The sequence below is a fragment of the Anopheles merus genome, chromosome 2R, assembly GCF_017562075.2.
Source record: "Anopheles merus strain MAF chromosome 2R, AmerM5.1, whole genome shotgun sequence".
Taxonomy (NCBI): domain Eukaryota; kingdom Metazoa; phylum Arthropoda; class Insecta; order Diptera; family Culicidae; genus Anopheles; species Anopheles merus.
The window spans coordinates 22397187-22409820 of NC_054082.1; the positions used below are offsets into that span (position 1 = coordinate 22397187).

General features: G+C 43.7%; 1 protein-coding gene across 8 annotated transcripts in view; it reads right to left on the reverse strand.

The window, feature by feature from the left end:
* The window catches only part of LOC121590071 (inhibitory POU protein), a 50994-nt gene that overhangs the window by 25801 nt on the left and 12559 nt on the right, over positions 1–12634 (reverse strand). For 6 of the 8 annotated variants that reach the window (XM_041909442.1, XM_041909446.1, XM_041909445.1 and 3 more), the window contains exons 2-3: positions 5899–6406; positions 2390–2446 (exon numbers count right to left, since the gene is read on the reverse strand). In XM_041909442.1, the coding sequence (XP_041765376.1) occupies positions 2390–2446; positions 5899–6024 (183 nt within the window). In that variant the 5' untranslated portion in view covers positions 6025–6406. Of the gene's footprint in view, positions 1–2389; positions 2447–5898; positions 6407–6928; positions 7068–12634 lie in introns of those variants that run through there. The other 2 variants (XM_041909441.1, XM_041909443.1) reach the window with 2 other exon arrangements.

Sequence of the window (12634 nt, forward strand, 5' to 3'; positions counted from 1 at the left end):
AACCGCGATGGACGCTACGGAACATATCCAACCCTTCTGCTGAGGGTTGGCTAATGGGGGATTGGAGTTTCTCTCTCTTCTTTTTTTTTGCTCTGTCAGTTCCTCAGGGCACCATTCCTACCTACACGCGTTCCAATCGTTCACCTCTACCGGCTACTTACTAGTGACATATTTGGTTCCTTCTCGCAACGAAGTTTCGGGGAAAAACGTTTCCTGATGTGTCCTGAAGCTGAAGACAACAAAACGGAAAAAAAACAAAAATACACTTTTCCCCCACAACGCTATTTTCCCGGTGGCAGGTGAAACTTACGTCCGTATGACATGTTGGTCAGTTGGTGTGTCGAGGTGGACAGTTATTGTTTTTTACCACCTGTCAGGAATGAAAATATTTCCTCGCTACGGTGCGATAGTGACAATAGCATTTCCTGCGACTAATTTGACGCGCGTGTGGTACGCTTTCGAATGGTTTGTAACAACATTTGATAGCTGCTACACATCATATATCAAAACGCTTTCGGGCACCTAAATAACGTAATCACATTAAACAATGTCAATAGACTTTCGGTGACGGAGCGGTCACGTGTCGTGGTGGAGTTTGTGTCACCGTCACCGCTCCAGAACTCCAAAGATAGAAAAAAACGGAACAAACCTGTCCACCACGATAAGGCTCGAAAGCTCGTAACGACCTTAACCAGCCAGCGATGACAGGTGGCCCTACAGTGAGGGCAGAAGTTTGCCCAAAGATCTACCCAAACGTCCCGTTTGCACCACTCCACACTAATGGTAACATAACATTAGGATCAATCTGTCAACTCATTGTTTTTATTTTGGTCTTCCACTGTCAACACCTGGCCTGGATAGGTGAAAGCATCAAGGGCATGCTTTCAGTGAGTTGAATTTTCGACCAGCAAAGTGGGGGGAAATAGTAACTTCATTTTGATTACTAGTAACGTTAATTCAATTCTGTTCACACCGTATGGCCTAGTTCTATTCAAACAATTAATAACGAAAGCCAGAAGGTGGTTAGATGAAGCTACGCGTCGTGTCATGTTTATGTACAGTCGCTGCACTAAAATGATTAACTAGGTGGCATTCAGGTGCTGATTGACAGGATTGCTATTAGCGTTCTAAAGGTTCAGAATGAAAAAGTACATTGAATTTATCCTAAACCAAATTAATGTAACGAATAGCTTTACATAGCTTCCTTACTACAAAACAAAAATAGAAACATCTCCCCACCTTACGAGATTAAAACAATGCCAAGCAAGTACCATCCAAACTGTGGCACATTTCCATGCCAATTACTTGCCAGAGCCCTCGACAAACGCTGCTACTCCTCCCGAAGACTAGAAGCCTTCAGATGTTTCCCAGCCCGCTTGACATCGCTGTCAGGCGGGGAAAGACACCGGAAAGAACTTAGCATTATCCCACTCGAGAAATGTCAACTCTCGGCCCTCCCGGTGACAGTCGGAATCGACATTCTCGCTCAAATGACACTTAAAACATTACAGTAATCAATACGGATGGCACGGAAGACACGAGACGGTGACAAAACAGAGGGCAACAGCATCGGGTAATCGTGCCTCTACCGTATCCAGTTTGGTTTTTCACACACTGCACACGCTGGTGGTGGCTGTGTGCAATGCTGTGTTGTTTCCCGTGCCATGCGAGTCGGATCGATACCGGCTCGTGATGTTAAGCCGGAAGCTACGAAGTACTGCGGGAGGTGCTGGGAAGAGAAACGCGCGAGACCGGTAAACTTTTCTTCCGAAGTGAAAAGAGCAAACGCAGACCAAGTTCATACAAGAGTTTTTTTTTTGTAACCGTCGAGTAAATTCAGGCCTGCAGGACATGTGCGAGTGTGTGAGTGTGTTGTTTTTTTTTATCATTCATCCGGGCCCGGTGACTGGTGGATGAGCCTGAAGTCTGAAGTTTTACAGAGCGCGTACAGGCATGGAGGAGATGGTAAAAATAAAAACAAAACCTCAACATTTTCAAGGCCCGTTGCTTCGGACTGACCGTCGTCATGTGCGGGACGACGACCAGCGAAGTAGTTTCGAGATCGTCAAACTCAGGTTTAAACGGGACCGGGTGCTAGCAACGGTGGAGCTTCCGTTTTTACAACCCGTTGAACTTCGATGGTTGGGGTGCAGGGAAAAATCGTTGCCCAATCGTTGAGGGAAGGGAGAGCGAAACTAAAACATCTAAAGTTGGGTTTTATTCACTTCAACTCCAGTGAACTGTATTTTCTGGAAGTTGTAAAGCGTTTAGTTTCTTATTTCTATCACGCTGCAGTTCAACTCACACGAAACAAAGCTAGTAGAGTGTGCTGTGGGCTGGTGGTAAAGCATTTGGGGTGCAGTTTGCAGACGAACGTTGAAATACTTACATTATGCCTAGGTGACCAGGAGTTACACATCAGCGATGCATCCTCCAGGAATCGACTCTGGAGAGGGAAAGTTGCAAGAAGAAAGAATAGCATTGTCACAACGGTGCATGAGGAATATTATAAAAAAATGAAACTAAGAGATGGATATGTAAATAAGATAAGTAAAGGTATGAAAATTCGTTTGTTTGCGCATACGAGAACATTGCCATAAGCACTGGGTCGATCTCAATACAGACTGTGGGGGCCTTCGCGATTCTAGTCAGTTTTTTGTATGAAGTTTGACAGTTGGAGGCTGAAATCTTGTAAACACTCCATACAAAACCACACAAAAAACTAGCCTGCAATTTTCAGTCTAGATTATTCTAGCCACAAAGCTAGAATTAGATTCAAGTACCTGCTCGAAAACACGGAGTTGTTTACATTTATCCCAAGGTGCATTAAAGAAATCAGGTGATCGAATCTGGAATCAAAGTGTATGTAGTCCAGGTGGTCTCAAAGCATTTTTTATAACCAAATTTGAATATCACTTTTTGACAGAACGAGTGAAAACTTTTGCTCCAACGAGCTTTCTGGAGGCTTGACGAATACTCAAAACACTCTTAAAATCTTCATTGAGAAGCAGAAGCGATAAAAATCAGTCTTCTAAATTCATACACCTTGGGATAAGTCCACCTGTATATTATACTCACTTAGATAGCTGCTCGAAAACTGCGATACAATGCAAACAGCTGACAGGCTGAAATTTCAGCCTACGAGCTTCAAACGGAAAGGGCCCCTGTATTGGTAAAAAAGTAACAGGACGCTTAAACTGAATAATAAATAAAACTTAATAAAGCCAGAACGAGTATCTCATGTTTATGATATTCTTTACGAATTTTTAAATTAGAAGAGTCCTGTCTCCTTATTCATAATATACAAATAATCTGGTATCGGATATCTTAGATCATGTTTACGTGGTTTGGACTAACTAAGTAGTTAGTGCAACAAGGGCAAGGGCTACTTGTTTCTTCAGCTCGGCAAACCTACAACATTACTCCTGCTAATATGCTTCTTCTCGAAGCACTCCGGGAGCTTAAAATATTGCTATAAATTAGTCGACGTTGTTCAAGAAACGTTGTTCAAGAAAATAGTTGTTCATATTCAAGAAAATAGTCTATTGTTTGTATAGTATGAATCCTATAGACATGCAAAAAAATAAGATAAATAACTGAAGGTAAACAAATTTCAATCGCAAACATCACCAACACCACGTTTTCGCATCGCACCACGAGCTGTACTGGCTAATTCGCTTGATATTGCCCTCAGTTAGTGAAGAACTTGGCAAACATTCGCTGATGAATGGTTCATAAATTTTCCAACATCCAAAAGCCAACAGTTTGGCAAGAAATAAACTATCCAATTGGGTTTTATACCAATGCGTACCGGCTCCATATACTGTACATTGATTTGCATGCCACTACACTAAGCTCTGCTCGATCACGTTCGGGATCGGCAGTTGTCAGAAGCACCTAATAAAACCGACCATTCTGGTTCGTAATTATTTTACCGTATGCTGACAAATGGCGAGTGTAAAAAGAAGGGAAACCCCATCCCAAACTTTACCATGGCTACGCGTGTCCTGCGAACGGGGACACTCGTAAACGTGTGCAGCGCACAGACCACGTACCGACCATCAAAACCGTGGGTCCGCAAAAATTAAAGCCACGGATATCAATTTAGTGGACTATAAATCTGACCGATGGCGGACTCCGGACTTGGCAAACACTGGACAATTTAACTTTATCGAACTGGTGCGGGAAATGCAAACATTCGAAACCCATCACTCCTCCAGCTGCCGCAGCACGATGGAGAAAACGTGTCTTCGTGCAAAGCAAGACATGCTTTCGTGAGGGGTTTCATTTTATTTTATTGAGATACTATAAACTTTTTTCTCGATGTTCGTTACTTGATTTAGGCTTTATTGTTTTGATAAAAAAAGAAGCGTAACCTCAACCAATGCTGTACAACTCTTACATTGTTGGGTACCGAATTTGAAGTAAAAATAGAGCTTCCCCTAGAGGACGTTCTATGCAGGTAAAGAAGATTTATTGAATTTTACTTTGAGCTCATCCGCCGGGTCCACTGCGAAAGGAACCTATTGGCAACTTTCCCTGACGTAGCGAGACCAGTCACCGTGTGGTACACCCGGTAAAATCCACAGTTGGCAACGTTCACCTATACCGTTGCGGAAAGACGAAGATTGACGGCTCGGCGCAGTGGGAGACACTGATTAATTTTGTTAATTTTGCTAATGAAGCGAGAAGAACCATTTGCGAAGCGAGCGACCAATTCCCGCACTAATTGTGGCCACGTACGTCCCGGGGCCGCGTGCACCGCAGTACGCGTGATATTTATCTCACTTTTACCCGCCGGCCCAACGCCGAGGCGAAGGCTCCCAGTCCCAGTCGCTCCCGGTGCATTGGTTATTCATTGCTATTTCATCGCCAAAATAGGGCAATCCGGCCAAATGTCCATCCATGGCCCTGCTCTGTATCCTCTTCCCCCCCCCCCCCTTCCCGTTTTCGCCCGAGGTGGTAACAATCGACCATCATTATCATCAACGCTTCCGCTAGGCCGGACGGTCCAGCAAGGTGAAATAGGGAGCTTTCCGGAGGGGGTAGCCGGCAGCAGTGGACGTGCTTGGGGACATCACACTCTTAGGCAATTGCACTTAGACCGACACGCTTACGTAAGGATTGGCACAAGCCCGTTGCGGATATTGAGGGGGTGGATTGTGGTAAAGGGGCAGATGGCCCCAGGACCCAATAGCTTATGAAAGTTTGATTTTACGCTTGACTAGCTATGGGAAGGGGAAAGGAAATGGTGATCCATTTCCTGAACCAAACGCTACTGCTCTGCCACGCTGGAAAATGATAAATCAAGCAGCACTTGAGAAAATTTAACTGATGTGGTCAATACGGTGGACGCCCCAGCACCTACAAGGCCGGACAGGATCGATTCTCATATGGAGCGTACTAACGACTCCATATAATAGATGTATTATTATATGAAACCAATTAAAGGAGTTTAAAAAAAAACAATTCTATTCCAACAAATAAGTCAGTAAATTATCACGATTCCTATGAAGCTCTCACAGGCGTCTGCTTTAATTATCTTAGTATTGCTTTTTAACATGATCTCTTGAAAAAAAAAACAGAAACAAGCCCTAAACAAAGAGGAAAAGGTTACTACTTTTGAGCACACTGGCTCGTTAATTTTTAATGTTTTCCTACACAAAGTTACCCTTTTCCAACAGTCGGGAGTTTCTTCCGTTCACAGATTTGTTTAAGGTCATAGTTTAAAGGTCTAAATGTGTGAATGGAAAATGGAAGATTAAAAAAGCACTCGAATAATAAACCTTAAATGTAGACGAAATAACAAAATTAATGCAACTTTGCATTTAATGAAGAAATTTGACTGATAACGACAATTTAAAGTACGGACAACACAGAAGAAAAACATAAACTTACCGATGGGTTCGCCATACACCGTCGCATCTGCTCGGGCCCCCTGTAGGTGGGACTGTATCGACCGGGAAAGCAGCTCGGAGTACTCATTTTCATTTTATCGGCTGACGGATAAACGGGCATAGTCATGCCGGTAAATTCGTCCTCCAGCTTTAACGCCTTGGAGGCGTCTAAAGGCGTCGGTGAGTAAATCTTGACGTCGTTGTAATGCACTGCGGACACGGCACGAAAAGGATTGATGCTAAGGATCGGTGCGTTCTGCCCGTCCCGACTGTCCGTATACGGCCAGCAGTGCGTGGAGCTGGTATACACTTTGTTATCTTGATGTTTCCTTCGCGCTGGGTTTTTGGTTTTATTTATTCTAGTCTAGTAGTTCAATTTACCCTGGCCAGTATCGTGAGAGCCAGTTTGGTTTCTGCTCAATACACTTTACACACTCTGTTACACTTGGTTGCATACACGGTGTTCACTGGTTTTAAGTTAGTTAACTTGTCGCATTGTTTTGTGTGATCTATAAAGAAAGAAGATGGCGAAACAGAAATGCTATTAACGAATACGAAGTGTCCGGTTCAAAGTATCTCTGTAGCCGAACTGGTCACACTTTTCATCGAATTCCTTCCAAATTCGATATGCTGATCATTAAGACAGTTATCAAATGGTGTGAAATTCATTATGCACCAAAAATTCAGGCCAATAATTAAATTCGAAGAACTGCGGAACCATAAATTGGATTGTTCGAGAAGTACTACTGCCCAAAATTCGCCATTTAATTGGTTTTCAGCCCACATCGGTATGATAATTTAGTGCTATCGTTAATTTTCGATTTATGGGACTTATATCGAACGCATCGGGAGCGCATGCATATAGCTGCAGTCCGTACGACCATCAATTGCATTCGCGTTCACATACCCGTCACATACACACTACTGTTGTTGTTGTTTTATTTTTTTACGAGGCTTTTTAGCATTCGCCTCTCTTACACACTACTGTACGCAGCAGACTTTATTGGAGAAATAAGAAACAAAAAACTCACTCACACTCATCCAAACCTCAGAACACACGACACATGTCTGCATTTTTATGCACTTTTCGTGCAAAGCTTTTACTACCCCTTTGCTGCTGTAACAATACTCACACCACACACACACACACACAGGGACACATTGGACAGGGCAAAGTTCAGCGGTTACTATGTTTCGTACGGTTGTAGCTCTTTCTTTTTTTCCCCCTCAACACAAACCAACCAAGGCAAGGATTCGCGCTACCAACACAAACGCAACCCGTCGAGGTGCGAATGAACGAATTCGACACAATCACCATCAGCCCTCATTCCAACTGAGCCCCGCGTGTTGTTTGAGTTACGCTTAGATTTGTGGCCGTTGTCGCTTACCATCGAACTCTTGCTTTGTTTTTTTTTTTTTTGGTTTCTCTTTCAGTTTTTTGTTGTGTTGTGTGTCGTGGTACCTCCGCCTGTGTCTGTACCGATTTGCGCTCCGCCAGCAAACGCCAAACAGATTAATTATGGATGCATTTGATTAGGGGTCATGATTATATTAACCATGCTGTGGTCATTTTCGGTTGAACCAGTTACCGACGCCGTGCGCTGTAAACAACATCCTCGAGCCAGCCGTGCCCGCCAGCACACAAGCACGCTCTGTGTGTGTGTGTATATATGTGAGAAAGCTTCCTCTTTTTTTGTTTGCTTCCTCTAATAGCAACACTTCTATTGGTATTGGTAAAGTTTGCTGCCACAATTTAGTTTGCCCATAGTTTCGTGTTTGCACAATTAACGTTCGCTCGATCGTCATTGACGGAAATGCTTCACGCTGCCGGAGGGGGAAGCATGCTTTCGAAAACATTTCTCGCAACCACGGGAAGCGCGGGAGCGAGGCGTCTAATCAAAGTTTTCGACGGTTTTAGACAGGCTGGAAAGGAAAATTTGGTCTATAATGGAGTGCGATTCGGCGAGTGATAATGGCGTAAACTCTGGCGCCATTGTTCGATTGGCAAGGCGATGTTTACCGGGCGCTACCGTACCAGATTACAGCTATTTATGCTGTCGTATTATCGATGATTGGTATGAAAATGAAGAGTTTTTAGGGAAGAGCATGGGGAGGTACTTTTTTCGAGTGGAAAATCCAGTAAGGAAACTGAAATGAGAGCTAGGAGGAGGATTTTGCCGAAAATAAAAATTATTCAGAAGCAGAACGCATATTTTCTTCTTGAATGTTTGTGCTTTCTCCAAAGCGCTAGAGACCTGGCAGGGACATTTATGTCATTGTGAATTTGTTCCTGGAAAATACTTCTTCTTATTTTTCTTCTTCCTCATCTATTCATCAGATTATCTCAATAGAATCGTCCCAAACAGTTCCTGTTAGATAAAGTACTCAGAGGATTATAATAGTTGATGCACACAAAAGCCCAAGAAGATGGCCAGTTTTGGTTATTATTCCTGTCTCTTTCTTAACCAGTTACTGTCACTCATTGTTACTGCTTATATTCTTGCAATTGTTTGCAGTTCTTTTCATTTTCTATGTATTTCATTCCAGTAAATGTACCAAAAACCTTCAATGCTTCAACTCCGATAGCTGTCTAGGATCCAACATTGATCTCATATTTAATGGATTCGATTTCAAACCTGACGTTCTACACAGAATCCAACTAGCTCTGTTTAATATTAGTTCCAATTTTGTTATCAGATGCTTTGTGTATCGCGAGATTGCTTCCCCTCAAGCAAAGGTTTGTTTGGAGTAATGCATCTTGGGCAGTGCGCGAAACTAATCACTTGCTAGTAGAGAGATGTCGCTAAATCGTAGAATTGATGCATAGCGTTGGTTGGCTAACTCATCGAAACAGAGTAGCAAAAATACCTCACAGAGATAAGAATCATAGACACAGGTATCGTTGAAATAAGTATTTTTTGTACATATAAATATATAGAAACATGGCAAATACGTCAAACAGGTTTCCAAAAATGTGTTCACCATCACTCCTTGCCCAATGTGAAAATAGTCCTCAAACCTGCTCACGGCAACCGTCGTATCACGCTCGTTCGAGCCAAATTCAGCTAAATCCTGTCAACGCGCAAACCCTCAACCCCCAGGTACAGTCAAATCGTATGAATTTTGAAGCAGTACTTCCGCTAAACGACATCAACGGTCTGCTGCTACCGGGGCCGCGCAACAACGAGTCACGTCCGATGCACTGCGCCGGCCATCGGCGTACGAGGTCCCCAGATGCGTACCGCGATTGTTTTGTACTACGCGGGCAGCCTTTGTATATTTTATTTCCCGCACAACTCGTTATCCTCATCGATAAATCTCAGGCCAAAAATGTCATCGTTCGCTCCCGGAATACCGGCTTTCGTGAATCAATGAAACAAACACGACCAAACGAAATGTGTATCCACACAGCATCCGGAACGTGAACGAAACAGATTGAAAGCACCCGTTCGAATTGTCAAACAGTGGCCAAACCTTCGCGAAGATGAAACGGAATTTGGCCGCTGCTGCGGCTGATGACGCGGTGACTCCATACATCGGAGCATCGGTTTCCATGCCGCAGGCAAACGCGGCTGGAACCCGGAACCGGAAGGTGAAACAGAATTAGTTCTGTTCCGCGAACCGTAGCTCGATTGCAAACTTCATGCACCCGCGTGCATAATCAATCATTCCCCCGGTTGGATGTGTGGAATTTTGTGTTGCTAAAATCGTATTGTATTTCCTTCCTCCCCCATTCGCATTGGTTGGGATGGTGGAGTGGAAATATTCAACGCACGATATAACACGGTTTAAGAATTTTCCTGCAGCAAACTGTAAAACATCCTGTACAAGTATTGAAATGTTGTTCAAATGTATTTATTCTCAACGAACGCCAATCTCGTACAAAATGTATGATACCGTCTATCTACCCACCCATTACCAACAATACATTTGCTTTTGTCCATTAAAATAAATTTCTCCTTTCTATTATCAGTCTTTGGCTCTTTGTTCGCGAAATTATCTCCAGCTATGTTTTGTGCCTTCGAGGGCCGTTCCTTGCGACGTACGTACCCCGTCAAGTAAGCACACACTCAAAAGGTGGAGCTCCGCGAACGCATTCGAACTACTGTACTGTTTGGGCCCCTGGTTTCCCATTGCATTGTTTTTCACTTTTATGGAAGCCAATTATGTTATGCTGCCGCGGTGGAAACAATAAAACCTCGTAAAAGAAACCATCTCCCACCCGTCGCCCTCGCCCTCAATTCTTTTCACACGATGGGGGGCGAACGTTTTGACGATAGCGTATGAGCTTTTTCTTACATTTACGGTTTCTCTCCATCTTTCTCGCTCGCTGTTGGTTGTACTGTTGGTACTGTGTAATGTTTGCGTTTTTGTTGTTGTTGTCTTACGGGTTTTCCCCTACTTCTGCAACCACCCCAAACGGTACAGAACTAGGACCAGGAATGGTCGCAATAACCGCGGCCAGCAGAACACACTGTACCACCAAAATGCATTTATCATCTTACAATTCCACCTTCTCGGCGTATCACTGTGTGTGTGTAACCGGTAGGAAGTAACCATTGCACCGTTGAAATATGTTTATGGTCGCTACATTCGGTACACGTGTGGCCATAAATTCCTTTTTCGTACTTGTGTGTTCTTGGGCAGTTCCTTTTTTTTTTGTTTCATCTTTTTGGCTTTGTTTGTGGCTTTCTGTTGGAGATTTGTTTGAAGTGTTGCTATGCTGAGAAACAATGGGTTTATTCCCGTGAAATGTGTAGTTTCTTAAGACAATAAAGTGCAAGAAACATTATATGTGAATTGTATGAAAAATTGTAAATACTATTTATTGATTAATCACATTTTTTGTTGCATCATGCAGCACTTTAATTAATTGTTAAAAAAACGAAAAATTAAAGTAGGTTTTTTTATTAAACATCAAAAAAGGATAGCTCTGTGTATCATTTCAGACAGTTTCACCCAACTATATTTCATTTTCTACGAAAAAAAAATCGCGCCCAATGTATCATGTCACCGATATTTACCCACGGTAATCGATTTCCAATAAACTAATGCAATCTAACCGTGCAGAAGTAATTATGGTTTGCATGTCGAGCAAACATTGCGACCCCGTTTGATGAGTTTGTGCTTGCCTGCAATCAGCGGAAACGCAATACTATCTGTATTTTATTTGGCAGCCCACTGTTTGATCAGTTAAAGCGATCGAGTTTTTTGTTTTATCGTCCTTTCTGTTCCGTCCCTCATCTCGCACACAGCCTGCCATTTCAAATTAGCGCAGTTTTGTTTGTCGTTGCTTGAACTCCATGCTGGTATTAAATAAACGGCCGCCAATGGGTATGATGCCATGCCCCGGGCACCACCACTCCCCAATGTTACCAGCACCCGAAACAGGCAAGTGGAAAATCGCTTCTTTTTTGCTTGCCTCATCAGAACCCCTTTCACCGCTGCGTTCAGGTGAACAAAAAGCACTAATAAAACTGAGTGAAAAACCACTCGCAAATATTAGCTCATTAGCGAAATGTTCAATCGGTTACGTAAGCCTCCATTTTCCATTGCGCAAAGTCCATTTCCCTTTTGCGCCACGCATCACGTCCGCCCGCCCACCCGCCCAGGCGAACAACTATAACGTTTCGCGAAGGGATGGCAAATTTAAAAGCATAAGCATGGCACCGAAAAAAGTATCAACCAGCGCAAAAGTACAATTGTAATAGAGACAAAAAATTATGTACTCTACCATTTGGGGAGGGGAGGGGGGTGGTAGGAGACGGCACGGAACAGACCTTTCGCGGCTCTCTCCCTTTTGTGTCAGCAGGGACGTGATTTTGTACTCATCCGATTGGGACTCTGGGTATGTATAAATGAGTAGATGTAAGCGGCCCACCGCTTGTCGCGCGTTCAGAAATGCATAAATTATCGCTATCCAAAAGGAACGACACAAAAAAAACTTGCGCGCACACACACACGGAAAGGAAAATAGAAAAATCTTGCGCTCTTACGCCGTTGTCATCATTCGTTGCCGTTGTCTTTGCCGGGAGTTCGGCCGGTTTGCCTATGCTGAGACTCCCATGCTTTGTGCTTCAATCGGCAGCCTTTTTTCCCTCCTCCCCCCCCCACCCCCCCGAGCGCGAATGCTGTGACCCTTTGGAACTCCCTCGACCCCCCAGCAGGCCTGGGCTGGGCTTTAAGTCGCTAGCACCAGCAGCAGCAGTAGCAGCAGCAGTGTGGCGCAATGGAGCACGCGACGGGGGAAAACGTTTAGGATTAAATATTCAGCGCCGTAGTCAGATTCCACCTTTAAAGTGAAACCGTGGCACACATCTATAGTACGCCACTTGATACGCGTGTGGTGCTGGATCAAAGGGGCGTTTACGCGATTGCTAAGAAGTTGCGGGGGTTGTGTTTTCTTTCTTTTCTTTCTTTTTTGTTATTTTGTTGGTGTTTAAATTTTAACGGGCTTACGATTGTTGCGAATCGTTCGGGGAGGCGAACGAACGCTAGAAATATTAGGCACGGGGTTTGAAACATACACCGCTGCATATCATAATAATGCGTCGTAACATCTTTCGTAACAATGAATCTATCTTTCTTTAAAACACGTTACAAAGTTTGTGGGTTTTACTACTTCTTCTGTGTAGTAGTAATCGAGTCCGCTCTATAGCGAGACTTATTAGTATCACACAGCCAGTGGTAATTCATTCCTTGGTACGGTCCCGGATGGTAATCGATATCGTTCGGTC